This window comes from Penicillium cataractarum (genome assembly GCF_028827025.1).
Source record: "Penicillium cataractarum strain IBT 29864 chromosome Unknown utg000007l, whole genome shotgun sequence".
NCBI classification, from domain to species: Eukaryota; Fungi; Ascomycota; class Eurotiomycetes; order Eurotiales; family Aspergillaceae; genus Penicillium; species Penicillium cataractarum.
In genome coordinates this window covers 93331-109431 of record NW_026622743.1, presented here as the reverse complement: position 1 = coordinate 109431, position 16101 = coordinate 93331, and the positions used below count along the sequence as shown (strand labels likewise).

Sequence of the window (16101 nt, the reverse complement as noted above, 5' to 3'; positions counted from 1 at the left end):
TGAGACCTATCATCGAACATCTCCCGATACTCTCGAGGATTCCGATCCTCTGATTGCTTAATTGATGGCCTGATAGATAATTCAGTGTTCACCGCTGGGATCCCTAAACGGAAGACATACAGATCCACCGTCCCACTCCGGTGTCCACTTCTTGCTATCTCATTCTCCAGATTTCTGACCCCAGAGTCCTTTTGGTCCGACGGATCTTCCGGGGAAAACTGGGACCTCAACGGAAGAAGCGTTGAACTACGAGTCAGCCAAGATCGACTCTTATCTTGTGTTCGTGGTGGTTCCTGCGCATCACCCCAAGATACGGCTGATAACTCCGTTTCGATGTGTCGACCACTTCAGTAGATATGACATGTGTATCAGGCATAAACTCAACCGTGTTCAACGAAGATAGGCTCAACATGCAAGGGCATCATCAGGGTTTGCATCTCCTAGCAACTGACACTGACAGGGTTCAGCCTCGGCTAAGGAGAGGGGGGCTAGACCAACATACAGACGTGCTTGACCCAGCTCCGAGGAGAAAGACACTTCAGTCCGGTAGTCTGATTATCAGGATCAGCCCTCCCCAGGAACCTATCAAAACGTCGCATCTCTCTGCAGCCCCTTGCGGGATAAGCATGGGCCGACCCGATCTATAAAATCAGTCTGTCTATTCCTAGAAGACTCGGTCTGTGACAGGCCAGTGTGTCCGACAGCACAGCCCTGGGACCTGGGATGTCAGTTGCCTCGTTCATGGGTTGGGCCGTTATCGGAGATACAGCTCAACCATTTATCCCAGAGCGACGCCGAGGGAGACCCTTGCGGCCTATCAATTGGCCTTCAATTCTTCTCACCAGAAGCACGGGGCTCTTTTGGGATTGTGTGGCTTTGCGGAGTAGAGTAGTGGCTGCGAGATAGCGACAAAATCTATGATGATTTCTAATTTTGAGATATTAAAGCTAAGGAAGTTGAGTAGTTGCCGTAGTGGTTCGGTGGGTGGAGGAACGATGTGATGACGACGATGACGGAGCTCATCATAGATATGGATATGGCGATATGTTGATCTCTAGATTTTTTATCACAATCCTCGGTCCGATTTCGGGATGCGGACCTCAACAGGGGGGATCCTACATGGCTATCAGCTGTGGTTAAAATATACTTTGTACCCAATCAATATCATGTGCATAACAATATAACAGGGGAAAAGGGTATCTCAATTCCAACCAACAGAAGTGATTGTGTTATCAAAGTAATATCTTGGATCCAGTTCCATATATAGAATGTAATATGTACAACATGCAATTCCTCTCAGAATCCGTGATAAACCCCAATCGATATCGTGACTTTGACTGGATATCTCGGTGAGTTGATAAAAGCCGGCGCTTCATTACGTTGGTGTAATCTCAACCCAGCATCCATTCTTATCGCCAGCGAGTGTTTCAGTGTTTGCCTGCGGAATTTGCCTTGCTGGGTCGCAATCGTGCACTTCCATGTTATATACTATGAGTATCCTTGTCGATTCTTCAACCGAGGTCCACCCCACTTGGTGCGAAACTTGGGCCCTGAACTAAATGAAAGAGAAATTTGATGGATACAATCAGATCACGCATAAAAGGAGGATAAAATGTGTGGGAATCTCGGTAGAAACTGGATCAACAGAAGAGAGATAAGACGAAAGATGCATGAAAAGAGGGTATTCGAGAAGAGAAGGGCTGAAAGAATATGAAGAGAAGAGAAAAAAAGGAATATATAATGGGAGGAAAAAGGAAAGTCTATATGATGCCAGAAAAAAGTCTTCCGAATGAAGAATGAAGGTTGGAGAAATCAAAGCTCCAAGTCAAGGAGAGCCAGCCAAGAGACGAACATGCAAGATCAAAAAATGGAACCTAACATGAATGACAAAGGGTAAGAGGAGAGAAGAGAAAAGAAGATGGTAGTCCTCGGGGCATAAAAAGCCCACACGGACGACCGAAAGAGGAAATAGAAAGGAAAAAAAGGTTGGGCCATGCCATGAGAGAATCAAACGGAAAATGCCACCCAAAAACCCTTTGCGCCCGCTAATGACCATCTGCAAAGCAGACCCGCCACGGTGTATGAGGATAAGGCGAAAGACAAAAGATAACAAAAGCCAACAAAATGTGTATCCCACGGGGTATTAGAAATGAAGCAAGCCGTCTAGGTATGTGCGTGGTATAACGTGACGAAACCACGGGCACGAATGAAAGTAGGTTTGAAAAAGATAAACCCAGTCCCAAAGTCGAGCCCGAAGAAATGCGAGAATTGGAAAATAGGAAAAATTGGGAATCGAGAACTGAATAGGGTGCGGGGAAAAGAGGTTGTTGTCAAGGCCCCGATCTTCCTGGCTGTCCTGGGTGGCCCATCGGAGCGTGAGCGTATTGTTGTTGTGAGACGTCGCCAGTATACATTGGGTACGGTACCACTCCCATCCCACTAGGCATGGCATTCATTTGAGGCCATTGTGTGAAGCCCATACCGGCCTGAGCCTGATAGGGGACCGCGCCTGGAGGCACTTGCACGTCCGATGTATGCCCAGCGGGAGCAAGGGAGGCGCTTGGATGGGCAGGTGTAGTCATCCTCCGTTTGAGGTCCGGGGCCATTTGCGGTTGAAAGTGACCGGAGTATGAAGGACCCATGTCTTGTCCTGGGTAACTCATTGCCCTTGATGGTTGTGGCGGTACTGGCCAGACTGATCCGTCAGGTTGCATCGCATAAGCTGGTCCGGGGTTCATCGGCTGCGCATGGCCAGTCATTGGTGATGCGCCGGACATGGGTGAACCGGGAGACATTGCAGCTGGTACTGCTGCGGTATTCCAGGCATTTGGTGTCAAATTCATCATCTGGCCTTTGTTTGCGGCCATCGTGGCCAACATTTGTGGGTCTGATATCGTGGTGAATTCATCCCATGCAACTCCGCCTTCCATCGTGGGCATTCCGGAAAATTCTCCCGGTGCCAGAGGTCGATCTAGTAAATGTCGAGTTAGTCTGGCTGATAAGTTGACTTGAGCAGTTGCTGCCCGGTAATAATCCACGTATATAAGGTGCAAACGTACCAGGTGTAAATCCTGGCATCTGAGTCGCCGCAAATGCGCCGGGGTTGAAAGCCGCCATATCTCCGGATGAAGCGTTCATAGGCACTTGAGCATATGGATAGAATGCTTCTACCGAGTCAGGGTTCAAGCTCGTGGGCGATGACGACAAGGACATTGGCGTTGTCACTGAAGGGTCTGCGGAACCGGCATCTAGCCTCGAACTGGGCCGCGACTTCTTCTCCACAGGAGGTTGTTGGTCGACAGGGAAAAATTGACATTCTTTGCGCAATCGAATACAATTTTCGCATCGCCCTTGAGCATCATCTGCTGCCACTAAACATCGGATCTTCCGGCGCCGGCAGTGTACTGTGAGAATGAATGAGCTTTAACTAGAACTAAATCGCATGGATAGCAGCATTCAATACAGCACTCTTGTTGTCCTCTATATTTGTCTGCACATTTGAGGCACGCGACAGTGCCTCGGGACATGTGAAGAGAGCCGGCAAGAGAGTACTATAAATGAATGCTGCCGTTGAGAGAAGCCGGGAACTCACCACAAGCGACAGATGTCCGATGATAACCCAACTTGTTGCGCTTTTTATCAGCCGCGCTTGCATCCATAGCAGCTTGTAAGTTTGATGTTGTATCCATCTCCTCGATGACCGCGGGCATAGCTCCCAGGAGCGAGCTCTTATCACCGCACCGGCCCGAAGCGCATCAATAGCGCTTCGCTTGCAAGAAAGGGTACCCTCTTTTTTGGGGAGGGGAGGGGTATTAGGCAGTTAGAGTGAAACTGCCTCTAAGCGTGATCCGGGGAAATTGCAGATTCAAGAGATGCCAGGTCATACAGGCACTCTTTGCGCGCGAGAGAGAAAAGAGACTGGGGGACCGAGAAAGGCTGCGTAGCCGAGGAGTCGCACCTTTCGGATGGTGACGATGGTCCGACAGGACACTCTAAAGTTGCTTAAGCCCTTAGGTCCACCTTGCGCCACACTGGACCAGGAAGGATATTGCGCGCGTTTCAGAGCGACGTTGTCGTACAGCGTCAAGAGGAGAGAGGGAGGGGGGAAGGAGGGGCCCGCAATCGTAACGTCACAAGTCGCAAAGTCGCCAGTCGCCGTTGGTAGTGACAGTCGTAGTCGGAGGTATGCGCGCTTGAGTATCAGGGTATGAGTATGAATGTGCGAGTTTCTGAGTGGTCGTAGTATGTTTCGTCGCCAGACGCACTGGTAGCGATAGAAGATGTGGATGGTCGAGGATAGATTGACTGCAGTTTGGGTCCACGAACCCCGGTTAAGCCCAGTAATTGCCAATTAATCAATGGTAATTATAGTAATTAGAGTGCTTGAGCCTTGATGAAAGGGGGGTGGGAGGAAGAGGGTTTTGGGTTTTGGGGGAGGGAGGCCAATAGACGTTTTAGGGTCTAAGATGGTATCTTGATGCAAGTATTGAGATCGGGCAAAAAGGGAACAGGTAAAACGAATAACACCCAGAAAAAGATTAGAAAAAAAAAAGAAGAAAAATGAAGTAGAATAAGCAAAAGAGAAATAAAAAAGACCAAAGGAGTGTATGAAGTGGACTGTGGAAGGAACAGAGAAGGGAGAAGGAAGGTCGAGGATATCCTATAGACATGAAGAGACAGGAAGCTAATCGCGGGGTGAAACGCCCAAAGGCTGGTTTTGGTTTTTTTTCCTCTTGATTTCTGATTTTTTTAATTTTTAATTTTTTATTTGATTTCACAATGTATATCCCACCGTACGTGGAACAAGGTGGCTCTGCATCATACCGACACTAGGACCAACACGGATGTATCGACTTAACCCAAATCAACTGCAGGTCATTGTCATGGACCACAACGATGATCTCAGACCCAACTCAGGGGCCCATCCGGGAAGAACTTCCTCACGAGGTTAACCTTTATACTTTGAAGGTAATTGGAGAATAGTTTCAAGCTATTATGGTTACGATGAAATGCGCCAGATCTTGCTTCCTTGCTAGGGATACGTTTTTTTTTTTCTCTTTTTTTTTCCTTCTCATATCTGGTTTCATAGATTTTCTACCCCATCCTAATTGTTTCTTTTTTTAAACACTCGGTACTACTTGGGAGGGGCATGCATATTTTGCATTATTCTGGCCAGAAGCCGATCGATTAGCTAAACCCCCAGAAGCCCCTGATTGCGTATGATAGACCCGACCCCCCTTCTCAGAGCCGGTTCATGGCAAATGAGGTAGAGTCGAAGAACCATGGTCTGGGAGCCCTGACACAGTGGGGTCAGAGTGGGTGTTCAAAGTGTTGGAAGTTGGGTCGCGCAGTTCCCACGTTGGGTTTAGAGCCAGGAGAGATACACCTGTCAATCCTTGATGAACTGGGGAATTCTTCCATCAAGCCCCCCCCCCCCCCCCCCGGCTAACTGATTGGCGATGAAAGCATAGGTCGGCAGCTGCGACCAATAAGCTTGTTGTTCCTCGGATCCATTCGACCCAAAGAAACCTTCCTGTCTCTGGTCGTTATTTCGGAGGTGATCGCTAGAAACCTTGATCGCTTCTCGAAGGGGTGCTTTGCAGCTAGCTCCCAGGATTTTAGCCTTGATTTGAGGGATTATAAGAGTAGAATTCAAATCTGGAAATGAGCTCATTCTATGCAAATAATAATAGTATAAATGAAAAAGCCGTTTGAATCCTGAGCCCTCGGAGTACGCCGCGCTGTCGACTGTTGTAATTGTTGGAGGAAATTTGCACGAATAAAACCTCATTGAATCGCCCAGGAACGAACCACAGATTGATTGGTACTAAAAACAGATTTCAGGGTCCACGGCTGATGTGTATCAGCTCATACGAGAACTGCACAAACACGCAATGGGTGATGGGACACTTGAGGGCTTTTCTTTTTTTTTGTATAATAATTCTAGATTTATTTCTCTCTATCTTGACTTCTTTTTCATTTCTTCTTTTACGCTTAGATCTTTTAATTTCTTTCTTTGTTGTGCGACCTAACCTCCTCCCCCCCCCTTTCTTTAAGCTTTTATTTTATTTTTCCACGTTAGTCTGCCTTCGAATCTCGGACACGTTCTGGGGCTTCCACTGTGCATAGCTTAATTTCCCTAGTGCTTGCCGATGACATCGAGCCCGCCACATTATTGCACCTTCGAGAACAATCGTTCTGGGGCTGTGAACCAAATTCGGTTTAATATTTTTTTTTTCCTTTTCCTTCCTTTTTCTGCGGAAATTTTCATTTACAATCCACGATCCATGGAGTGGAGGGCTCACCAATAAGAACTGGCGTAACTCCTTAGTCAACCGATCCAGTCAATCCGTACGAAGGGGAATACGCGGGCCTGTTCCTTGGACGAGTTGACCCCCCAGTAACCAGTCAATCCGGACAATCTCAATCATATCGGCTCCAGCGATCCTGGTCTGGACAAAAGACAGAGCCCATGGGGCGGCCATCCAAGGCTGAGACGGGGAAGAGAAGCGCGGTCGAAAAATCACGGAGTATACCGAGGGACTTATCATGACATAATTTGCCAATTACAGAACAAGGTGTAGGGATCCCTAGTTGGGATATCCGTCCGATAGGCTCAAGGGGAGATTGACTGAGTACTGAGTACTCTGCCATAGCCACCTTGGTCCTAACTTCTGCGACCCAACGCCCTGTGCTCATCGTGGACAGTGGATAACATGCAGAAGCGATCTTGCATTCTTCCATTCTGTAACAAGGTCCCACATTCTTTAATGTGGGGCCAGCGTCAAGGTTTGATTAAGGATCCTTGTAACGCCGTAGCGTGTTACAGGTTTGGCCTTGGCGCCCCCGTCGGAACGAGGGAGATTCTCAGATCGTTCTTCTTTTCTTCTTCGAAGCCTCAAGCGAGCTTCCATGGAGTCAGGAAATGGGGTTAGAAGGGGAAACTTCTACGAACTAAGTAGGCCTGGCCAGCCAACCAAGAGGGGAGTTCGACCTGTTGGTATGATTTTGGGGGGACCTTCCGACGAGATCAGCGATGGAGCCAGCATAACAGCATAACAGCATAACAGCCATAGGGAGACAGTCACGTCTGACGAGGCTCTCGGACTCGGTTTGCTGTTGTTAAACTTGCTCATTTGTTGCCTCCTTGGGGAACTAAACTTAAGCCGGAAAAAAATTTAAGTCGCTAAAAGAATAAGGAGTACTATATGTACTGTACATGATATGACGTCTATAGATTAGGCCCAAAAGGGGGTGGACGATGGCTACTTTTCCACCTCTTTGTTCATAGAAATGACTCCCCTCCATACCGGTTGCATTTATTGGTAGAAGTTGAAACGTGTCCCAGCCAGCGTGGCTTTTTATGAGTGTAATTTCACTCTTCTAATTTGCTTTTGACAATGGACTTGTGGACACGATCTTCATCGTACGGTGTGTAGCCCACCGCTACCTGCTACAAGAAGCCAATCATCACCATTCTCCTGCAGAACACACTTCTGCGGCGTTTTCTTCGTTGCGCCGTTGCCTGTGGTGTATATGGAGTTTAAGTGGAAATAATGACACCGTGGCTCGACCGTCTCTTTGAAGGGGGGGGAGAAGAGGGGGGCAAAGACGTATTAATTCCGACACTGAGGTACTCCGTACAGGCATGCCAATTAGCCCCGCAACGTCTCTCGCACTCGGCGTACTCGGCGCACTCAGGTAAAAGATCGACGAGCGCGGGCCTTGGGAAAGGACATTGTCGAGTCTCATTGGGCGCCAATAAACCCGAAATCCAAAGAGGTCGGGGTGCATTAGTTGAACTGCCAGTCAGGAGAAGCAAACACAAATGTTGACGCGGCGAGTATCGAGCACGCGATGCAAAATAAACCCAGCAGTACAGAGATAACCGTACATTGTAGGCCCCATGTAATTCACTTTCTCCGAATACGAACTTATCATGGAACAAACTCAAGGGCCTCTGCACTGAGATCAAAAGGATAGTGGATGAGAACGGACAATATCCGTATATACGGAAAGCACGCACATCTGATGTGAACATAGACTCACTTTGGTACTTTCAGTATATACTTCAACTTCCCTCTGACACCCTTTGCACTAACCATCATCATACAAGCGAACTGTACTTACACCAGTACTATCGTACCAGAAGAGAATGCTTCTCCGATTGTCCCACAGGAGGCCGGAAAAAGGAGGCGGGCCTCGGTTGGATAACATTGGACGAATCCACCCAACATCTGTCGATCGGAGTGATGAAACAAGGGTCCAACGCTGGCTCAGATCTTGGACGTTGGTGTTTCTGATTTGGAGACATGGCCAAGAAACAAATTTGAAGCATGGTAGTGGTACATAATGTGGTCTCAAAGTCGTTCGACAAACTTCATACAGTAGTATCCTCCTTCCTAGGGCGTTTTCGGCGGGTGCCGAGACCAAGAAAACCTATTCTTCTAGGCTTATCTTTGGGTCATGGAGTACGGAGTACACCCAACATTCTTCTCCGAGTGTAAAGAGTGACCTGTCTAACCGATGCCGGATGCTAGAGAACCCCATTTTCTCCCAGCAAATTTCCGGCGTCCAGTCTGACGTTAGATCACCTTACCCAGCTGCCAGCCAACGGTCAATAGCCCAAAAGTCAAACGCCAAACCCCCAGCATCGGCCTTGTTCTTGATTCTCTTCCCCCCCCCCCCCCCCCACTAAACTAGTCCGGGTCTAGCATGCAGCCATACTCCCAGCCTGCCAAAATCAAGTGCCGGCAGGGCTTCGCGGGATTTTGTGCATTCCTGCAACGCCAAGGGGCGACTTGAAGGACGCGACGGCGTTTTTCTGTTCTGGCCCTCGAGTTTACTACAGACGATGCTAGTTCGGTTGCAGGCTATCTAGTTGGGCTCTGCACTGTCATCCATATATGGAGTAGCTCGTAGAGAGTAGTCGGGCACTCTCCGTCCTCAATTGCGCATCCTTTCGGACCTCACCCTCTTTTGGATGATCGCGCCCGTTGGATATGCATCTTTCTGGCCTCGTCGAGGTTAGTCGTAGGTCTCAGTGTTCGGAGATGAGTTCGGCAATGCCATTTGGGAGACTCAACGATCAACTAAACATTAGCTGCGCAGCAGTAGGATTGGACTGTATCATCATAGCCTTATTTTGATCCTTGTCCGATCTTTCCGATATTTGATGGACACTTTCCACTCGTTTCGTGTTATATTTATCTTAAGCCTAGATGTATACGACGGAGTACGAACAAAGTCTAGAACTTCTTCGCAGGGGTGGTGGTATAGAAAAAAATCAATACTTTCAAACATGAGTGACCATTATCCGTCTGGTCCTTTTCCAATGGACTCGAAATTAAGCTTATGGCTATTGTCCACGATTGTTGAGCTATTGCTCGAGTCGTCCATGGTTCAGGATCTCATAGATATCATGGATCACTGTTAGTAGGTGGGGATTCTCGTATCGAGCACTATTATTAACTTCCTGTTGAGCATGTTGAGCATGTACATACTGTACACAATGGTCTACATTTTAAGGCTCCACTGGCACATTCACTGGACTCTATCAGTAGATAGATCGTGTGCCTTTCCGTGCAACTACTAAATACGGAGTCAATCTCAACCGTTCTCCGTATGGAGAAACACGATAAATTAAATTAAAATCGGAATTCCAGATCTCATGTCATCACGGAAAATCCGATCTCAGCCCTCTCCGGTGGGACATCCCTCCCCATTTTAGTTGTTTCACCATCTTCGGGCCCTTGACCTTATTCGGCCGTGCTCGGCTGCTTTGTATGGGTCCCTCCTTTTTAACTTGCAACCTGCCTTACGCGTCCTCCCAAAACTCACTGGAAAATTTCCCTCGCTCTCCCCTCATTGGCTCGCCTCGCTATCAAAATGGAGCCTACTGTGCTTTGACGTCTTGGGTGCTTTTTCTGGTTCATAGTGGCCGAAGCAGAAGGTGGTATTTCCGTGAGAAAAGCCTTTGGATCTTCGAGAAGCCTACTAAGCCCCCCCTCCCCACTCCTTCTCGAAGCATTTTCCACGAGTCCACGACCGATTTCGATGTTGGTCAAAACCCCCCGGCTAATTGTTAGCCGTTGGAAATTCCGAGTTCTAGTCTATTTTCTTTTTGATTATGTATTCACTGACGTCTTCTTTCCCACGCGAGTCAATACTAACCAAGCCCAGGGGGGCAGCTATAGAAGAACGAAATAAAAAAAAGCCGCAAAAACGCCGTTGCATTTCTGAAAAGGGGCATGACCCCGCTGAATGTGGTACTATGGCTTGCGCAGGGTTGCTCACCCGACGAATGAAGTCATCTAGCATGGATTCCTTCGAGAAGACCTGATGGACGGTGGAGATTGAGGCTGATGATAGCACCCTTCGCTTCAAGACAAAGTACTACTGTACACTTGTACAGTATTGGCATCCCCTTCTGCTAGGCGTGTCCCTTTCAACACTACATGGAAAAAAAACACTGAGAACATGAACAATATCCCCCTTTCGTATCATTTCATATCTTATGCGATACTCTTTTTTCTATACATTACTACATAAAAACAGAGAGTGCGCTATAAAAATTTGCGCATATCGTGAAAACCATGGCCTTAATTGTTGCTGTTGCTCATACTTCTCAGCCCCTGGCAATGTGTTTGCCACTGCGGAGAATGCGCACGAGATGGGGAATTGATCATCACTCATTACAGGCAGAAAACCACCTCCATTGGCCTCGATAGACCCAAAATGACGGTATTCAGCTGCCCTCAAACCACTCCACCAATATCCACCGATTGCAGGTCGCAGATGCTCGGTTCTCCTAGACCAGCTCACTCGCCCACTCGCACCACCACCGGTACATCGATTGCCCTTGCCTCCCTCACACAACAAGCCACGCACGTCCTCCCCACGCGACCGATCAGAGCATGGCAGCCAACGGAGGCGCACCATGCCCGTGCGAAAGTCTCGTTCACTCGGCATCCGCGCGCATCGATAACTAGAAACTCGGGATCTCCATCAAGTGCGGGGGTCGGTGCGGGGAGTTGTGGGAGAGCGTCAAGGGAAACATGTTGGTATCGGAATGACCGGTGTAGTGGGTGACCTGGTAGACGCTTGAACTGGTTCCAGTCAGGTGTCGCCGACTCCTCCTGCTGCTTGTCGTGAAGACCAGAACAGTCCTTGTGGCGGGCAGCAACACCCCGTGGTCGCCGACACTCGTGGGCGGAAATGAAGCGCACATTATAACTCAGTGCGAACGAGGCTGTAGTCGGGGATGATACGTCTGCGCTCTGGAGGGAGAAGGATAACGAAGCCTGATCGCTGACCGTGAGGCCTCGCTTGCATTGGGAGCGAACCGACAAGGTCAACTTGATCAGTTTCACCTCTGGCGTAGACGCAGATGCAGGTCGATCGACCGGCAGTGTAAACGAGTCTGCCGTAATGTCTCCCGTTCCGAGCGGCGTCGACTCCATTGCCAATTTCCCACCTTGCTTGATGCGCGACTTTCCAGGACCGCGAAGGGCTTTTTGCATAGGGACTTCGAGCCAACCGTCGGCCAGTGGCTCAAACGTCGTCTCGTCGCGGGGAAGAACATCGCTGCCCACCCAGCCCATACAAGTTCTGGCTCCATCTAGGCTAGATAGAACACGTCCCACAATACTGGCCTTGCTCCAATAACTGCGACTATCATAGACAAAGCCGCCGTAGAGATTTGCTGTAGGCCCCAGTCGTTCGATCGCATCGGCATCATTTTCCAAGAGCGTTCCAATCAGCAGATGGCAGATTGCCTCGCCAGGAATGACGAGACCTGAAAGCCAGCTTCGAGAGATCCAGCCAAGGACTTCAGATGCATGAGGGTCCTTGTCCTCGTCAGACAAACTCCGCAGCTTAACGCTGCGACGGCACCGACTGCGGGTGTACATATCGTTTTTCACCAGGGTAGTCTTGATAACGTCTTCAGATCTTGTCCCATGGCTGGACAGGTCATCTGTATTCACCACTGGAGTGAACACGTCCTTTCCACTTTGGCATATCTGTTCAAAGTGGGATCTGAGAGCTGCGACCTTCGGCCAACCAATGTTCTCCGCAAAGACATACAAGCCCTCCAGCTGTTGCCGCACATACGGGGAACTGATACGACACTCCCAAGCAGACCGCACGTCAGCCTCCTGCATAGACGAGATGCGACGAGTGATGGAATCGAAAAGAGAAAAGCGACGGGGTTTCGTAGGCAGCTTTTCGATCGTTGACGATGACGAGCTACCACCGGCTGGCGAGGATGGAGTCGAATCGCAAGTAATATCGAGATTGTCGAGGAAGCGGCGCACAAAGATGAGATCCCAGTTCACTTTTCCCTCTCGAAGTTGATCAAAATGATGGAGCTCTTGCGTCGTTATCAGGCCTCCATGGGGATCATGCAACATGCCTACGCGAACGAAAGCATCGAGACGGAACAGAAGCTCTGCAGCCAGGAGAATCTGAATGAGCAGCCACTTTCGCTCCATGCCAGCATTGACCCACGGTTGTTTAGTCGTCCCAGCAGAACAATCATTAGACTCCACGCAATCTCCATCTCCATGAGGAGGAGTCTCCCACAGGATTTGACCGGCGCGGAATCGCCACTCGGGCAGACTGAAATCAATCCAGGCCCCGGGGGTTGCTAGGACCGTTGCTAATGTTTTGATCTGAGATTTCAGGCTTTGTGGATGACCTGGCAGCACATCTGCGGGAGGTGGGTGAGGATGGAGGAAGTGTGTATGCAGGATGTTATGAAGTTCATGTGGCGACTCAACGTCTAGAATGGTGATAGTTGACCCTTGGCGGAGTACATCGAGGCGCAACTGTCGTAATTGGTCGAGACGCTGGACGAGATATCTGATATTGACATCTCGCACGCCAATGCGCTTCCATCCAGGGGGGCCGTCCTTGATGAGCTTGCGCCGGTCGAATACGGCGCCACTAAGACATTGGGAATATGGTTTGTTATACTGATCCATCAGCTCAAACGCTTCAGTGGCAGGAAGTGACGAGACCCGTTGCATATTGAAGGGCTCTCTGGGTAGTTCGGGCCCAGTGTATTTCAGCAGGTCCGCATTAGAAAGCTCCAGGAAATTGCGAAAGCCGATAGTGCCCGGCTCCTTGCCATTGTTTCCCAGCATATTCGGAACTTCAAAGACTCCAACGTCGAACGCAGCTCTTTTGAAAGCCCCCGACCGATGCCAGTCTTGCAGAGGGATAGGTACGCCCCCTTTCACGGCCCAGTCGTCGGGAACTGGTAGATGAGCATGTAACGTACACAGTGTGAACGATGCATGAGCGAGGGGCTTGCGGTCCAACATGCGTTGGATGGAAGGATTGTGGTCATCCCAGGGAAAGATGACTTGTGGGTACCAACGACCATGTTTGCCTCGCTCCAGCATGAAATGAGGTGCCCCGGAAAGAAGTGCTTTGACATCTTTCTTGGTTAGAACCGACCCATGCTCCGAGGAGACCTTGGGATCAGTACTGTCCTCCGGCAGACCCGCCTTTTCGAGTCGATAGTCCAGGTAGTCTTGAATGTTTCCCGGCTGTTTGGGTTCGCTATGCGCCGCTGCACAATGGGGGTCAGGGCTTCCTCTTCCTGATGAAGTACTGGGAGTAGAATCTCTAGATCCTCGCCGATTCGCATCGCGCCCTCTTTCCCGTACTGGAAGGTCCTTGGTATCTGGTTGCTGTCCTTTGTCTCGACTCTAGGAGCTTGATTAGTGATATATACTAACATGTTTCAGTGGAAGGGCTTGCCTGTTTCCGGGTATCCTTAGTCGAATCTAAAGACAGGGCGCTATCACTGCGCTTGCGAAATAAGCCATGAAGGATTCCCGAATCGGTCGCCTCGTCCCGATAAGCGCCCGAGGGTGAATGGCACTCTTGACTTGATCTTCTGAAGCCGGCATCAGCGTGGTCGGTGGCCGCGTCTGATTGCGACCGGCGACGTCCAAAAATGAATGACATCAGAGGATCCCTGCGATTGTCAGACCATCGGCGAAACCCAACTGGCCACTCTTACCCCCAAGCAGCTTTCAAATCACAATCGACACAGAGGTCTAAAACTGCGGGAGAAGGTCAGAAAGATTAGCACATTAAATATCGAGCAGTTCAAAATAAGGTAGGACTTCAAGGTTGCTGATCTTCGGCTCCCTCGGCACACGGCGGATCTTGAATCTGTTTTGGGGTTGGACGGTGGATGTGACGGCAACGCGGGAAAAGCGGAGTTTCCGAGTTTTGTCCGACTTCAACATACCGAGAGAGCAGATGTACGGAGTTTTATAGGTTTGAATGTTAGATTCCGTCAAGAAACACTATGTAAAAGACATCTAGGAGTATCTTCCCCCCCCAAAAGGGTGTATGTAGAAGCATATCACGTTGAATCGTCTCTCTACTTCCAGACTTGTGAACTGCCACTGTATGGTGTTCAACTAGATAGAACATTCTATAAGCACGCAATACTGTATGCTTTGATCGGTTAGTCAAAACAATCAAATCAATTAGGGAGTACAAGAATCGATACTGCTGCAATAATGTTTGCACTACCTAGGTGTAGATCGACGATCGGTTCAACATTCGCCTTCTGCAGGGCGAGTATATATCAAAACACCCATGTATAGCTGATACTCATATAGAACTAGGCATTTCATTTTCATTGAGGGCATTTCTTTCTACTTTTAACACCACTCACAATCAAGAGTGCTGGTGGAAGAACTCGAGCACCGTCTTGTAGCCACGCTCGTATTCCTTACGCACCTCAGGGTCCTCCAGGTCCGAGCGAGCAGCCATCCAGCCGTGGATCTGAGTCGAGAAGGTCTCGACGTGGTTGGGGACCTTCAGGTTAGCCTTGAACGCAGAGACATCGCTCGCAGGCTCATCCTTGGAGGCCAGCATCGCAAACGGCACGTTCACGCTCTTTGCGTCGTTAGGGTCGACCATCGCAGGGTGTGCTTGGGCGGCCGCCTTGAAGAGCTTGTTATCAGCACCCACCGACAGCGCAGCAATTTTACCACCCCAGCAGAAGCCTAGGATGGACCAGGAGGAGAAGGCACCGCCGGGTGCGAGCTTGTTGGCCTCGGCCACAATGTTGGGGATCTTGGACAAGGTCTTGGGCGGGGCAGCTTGGGTTGAGAAGAAGTTGCCGAGGAGCTTCTTGTGCTCGTCGGTGGTCGGGGGGTACCAGGAGATATCTGCGGGGCTGCCTTCAAAGAAATCAGGCATGAAGACGCGATATTTCTGCTCGTTCGAAGTAGCCAGGATATCGGCACCCTGAATGGTTTGGTCGAAGAACCCGAAGATATCTGGGCGTCAGAAATCAGGGACGGTGAGCCAATTGTGGATCCCAGATCTTGGAATTCTGTGAGAGAGATCACACTTACCGTATACCACCAGAATGGCCTTGGTGGCCGACTCGGGGCCAGTGACATCTGTGGAAGAGAATCAGCCCCAGACTGCTCTATTTCCAAACCCTCTCCTCCTCCAGCACATTATCTTCATCTCACTCACAGGTCTTCAGGCCATTGATGGTCTGGTAAGCACCCTTGGCCTGGTATCCCTTGGACACGACGGGGGGATTCTGTGACGGGTCAGCCAGGTTGCCCGCCATCCTGCAAAGGCGCGCATTGGGGAAACGAACGAGCAGCACGCTTTGCTGATTCCAGACATTTTTGCCGAGTATGTAATAAATGGGGGAGGGGGAGAAGGTATTTCGAAGCGAGCTACCGAGGGGTTCGGTTTGTTAGATATAGAGAGATTGACCGGGATCACTGGTGGTTGGATCACGTACCAATCGGGCAATTGAGGTGGTTAAAGAGCTGGAGGGAGGTGAAGCAGTCGTCTTGATATTTTGCGATCGAAGTGGAAGTCGGGGGGTTACCCCGCCAGTCGACGTCATCGGAGCGTCGGCAATCCCAACGGAAGAAACAGGATCCCCCGGAATCCTACCTAGTGCGACCATAAAGTTAGAATAGTGGCATGCCCTTGGTGATCTAGAATTTGAAATTTGCCATCGAGTAACACGTGGGATGTTTAAATTCAGTGGAGGTGGTAAACGGGCGGAATTGGACTTGTAAGAGGTGCACAGTGCAG

The 16101-nt window shown here is 49.6% G+C and overlaps 3 protein-coding genes across 3 annotated transcripts; all 3 read right to left on the bottom strand.

The window, feature by feature from the left end:
* Positions 1–2330: 2330 nt before the first annotated feature.
* On the bottom strand, positions 2331–3710 carry N7496_007677 (putative C6 finger domain protein; the record flags this gene model as incomplete). Its single annotated transcript, XM_056700596.1, has 3 exons — positions 2331–2971; positions 3060–3404; positions 3593–3710. 3 exons carry the CDS (start codon positions 3708–3710, stop codon positions 2331–2333), a joined length of 1104 nt encoding a protein of 367 aa, XP_056552659.1.
* A 7110-nt stretch (positions 3711–10820) lies between these two features.
* On the bottom strand, positions 10821–13980 carry N7496_007676 (uncharacterized protein; the record flags this gene model as incomplete). The annotated part of the gene is made up of 2 exons (XM_056700595.1): positions 10821–13718; positions 13771–13980. The coding sequence occupies 2 exons, from the start codon at positions 13978–13980 to the stop codon at positions 10821–10823; spliced, it is 3108 nt and encodes a 1035-aa protein (XP_056552658.1).
* A 726-nt stretch (positions 13981–14706) lies between these two features.
* On the bottom strand, positions 14707–15619 carry N7496_007675 (dienelactone hydrolase family protein; the record flags this gene model as incomplete). The annotated part of the gene is made up of 3 exons (XM_056700594.1): positions 14707–15314; positions 15393–15440; positions 15520–15619. 3 exons carry the CDS (start codon positions 15617–15619, stop codon positions 14707–14709), a joined length of 756 nt encoding a protein of 251 aa, XP_056552657.1.
* Positions 15620–16101: the final 482 nt, after the last annotated feature.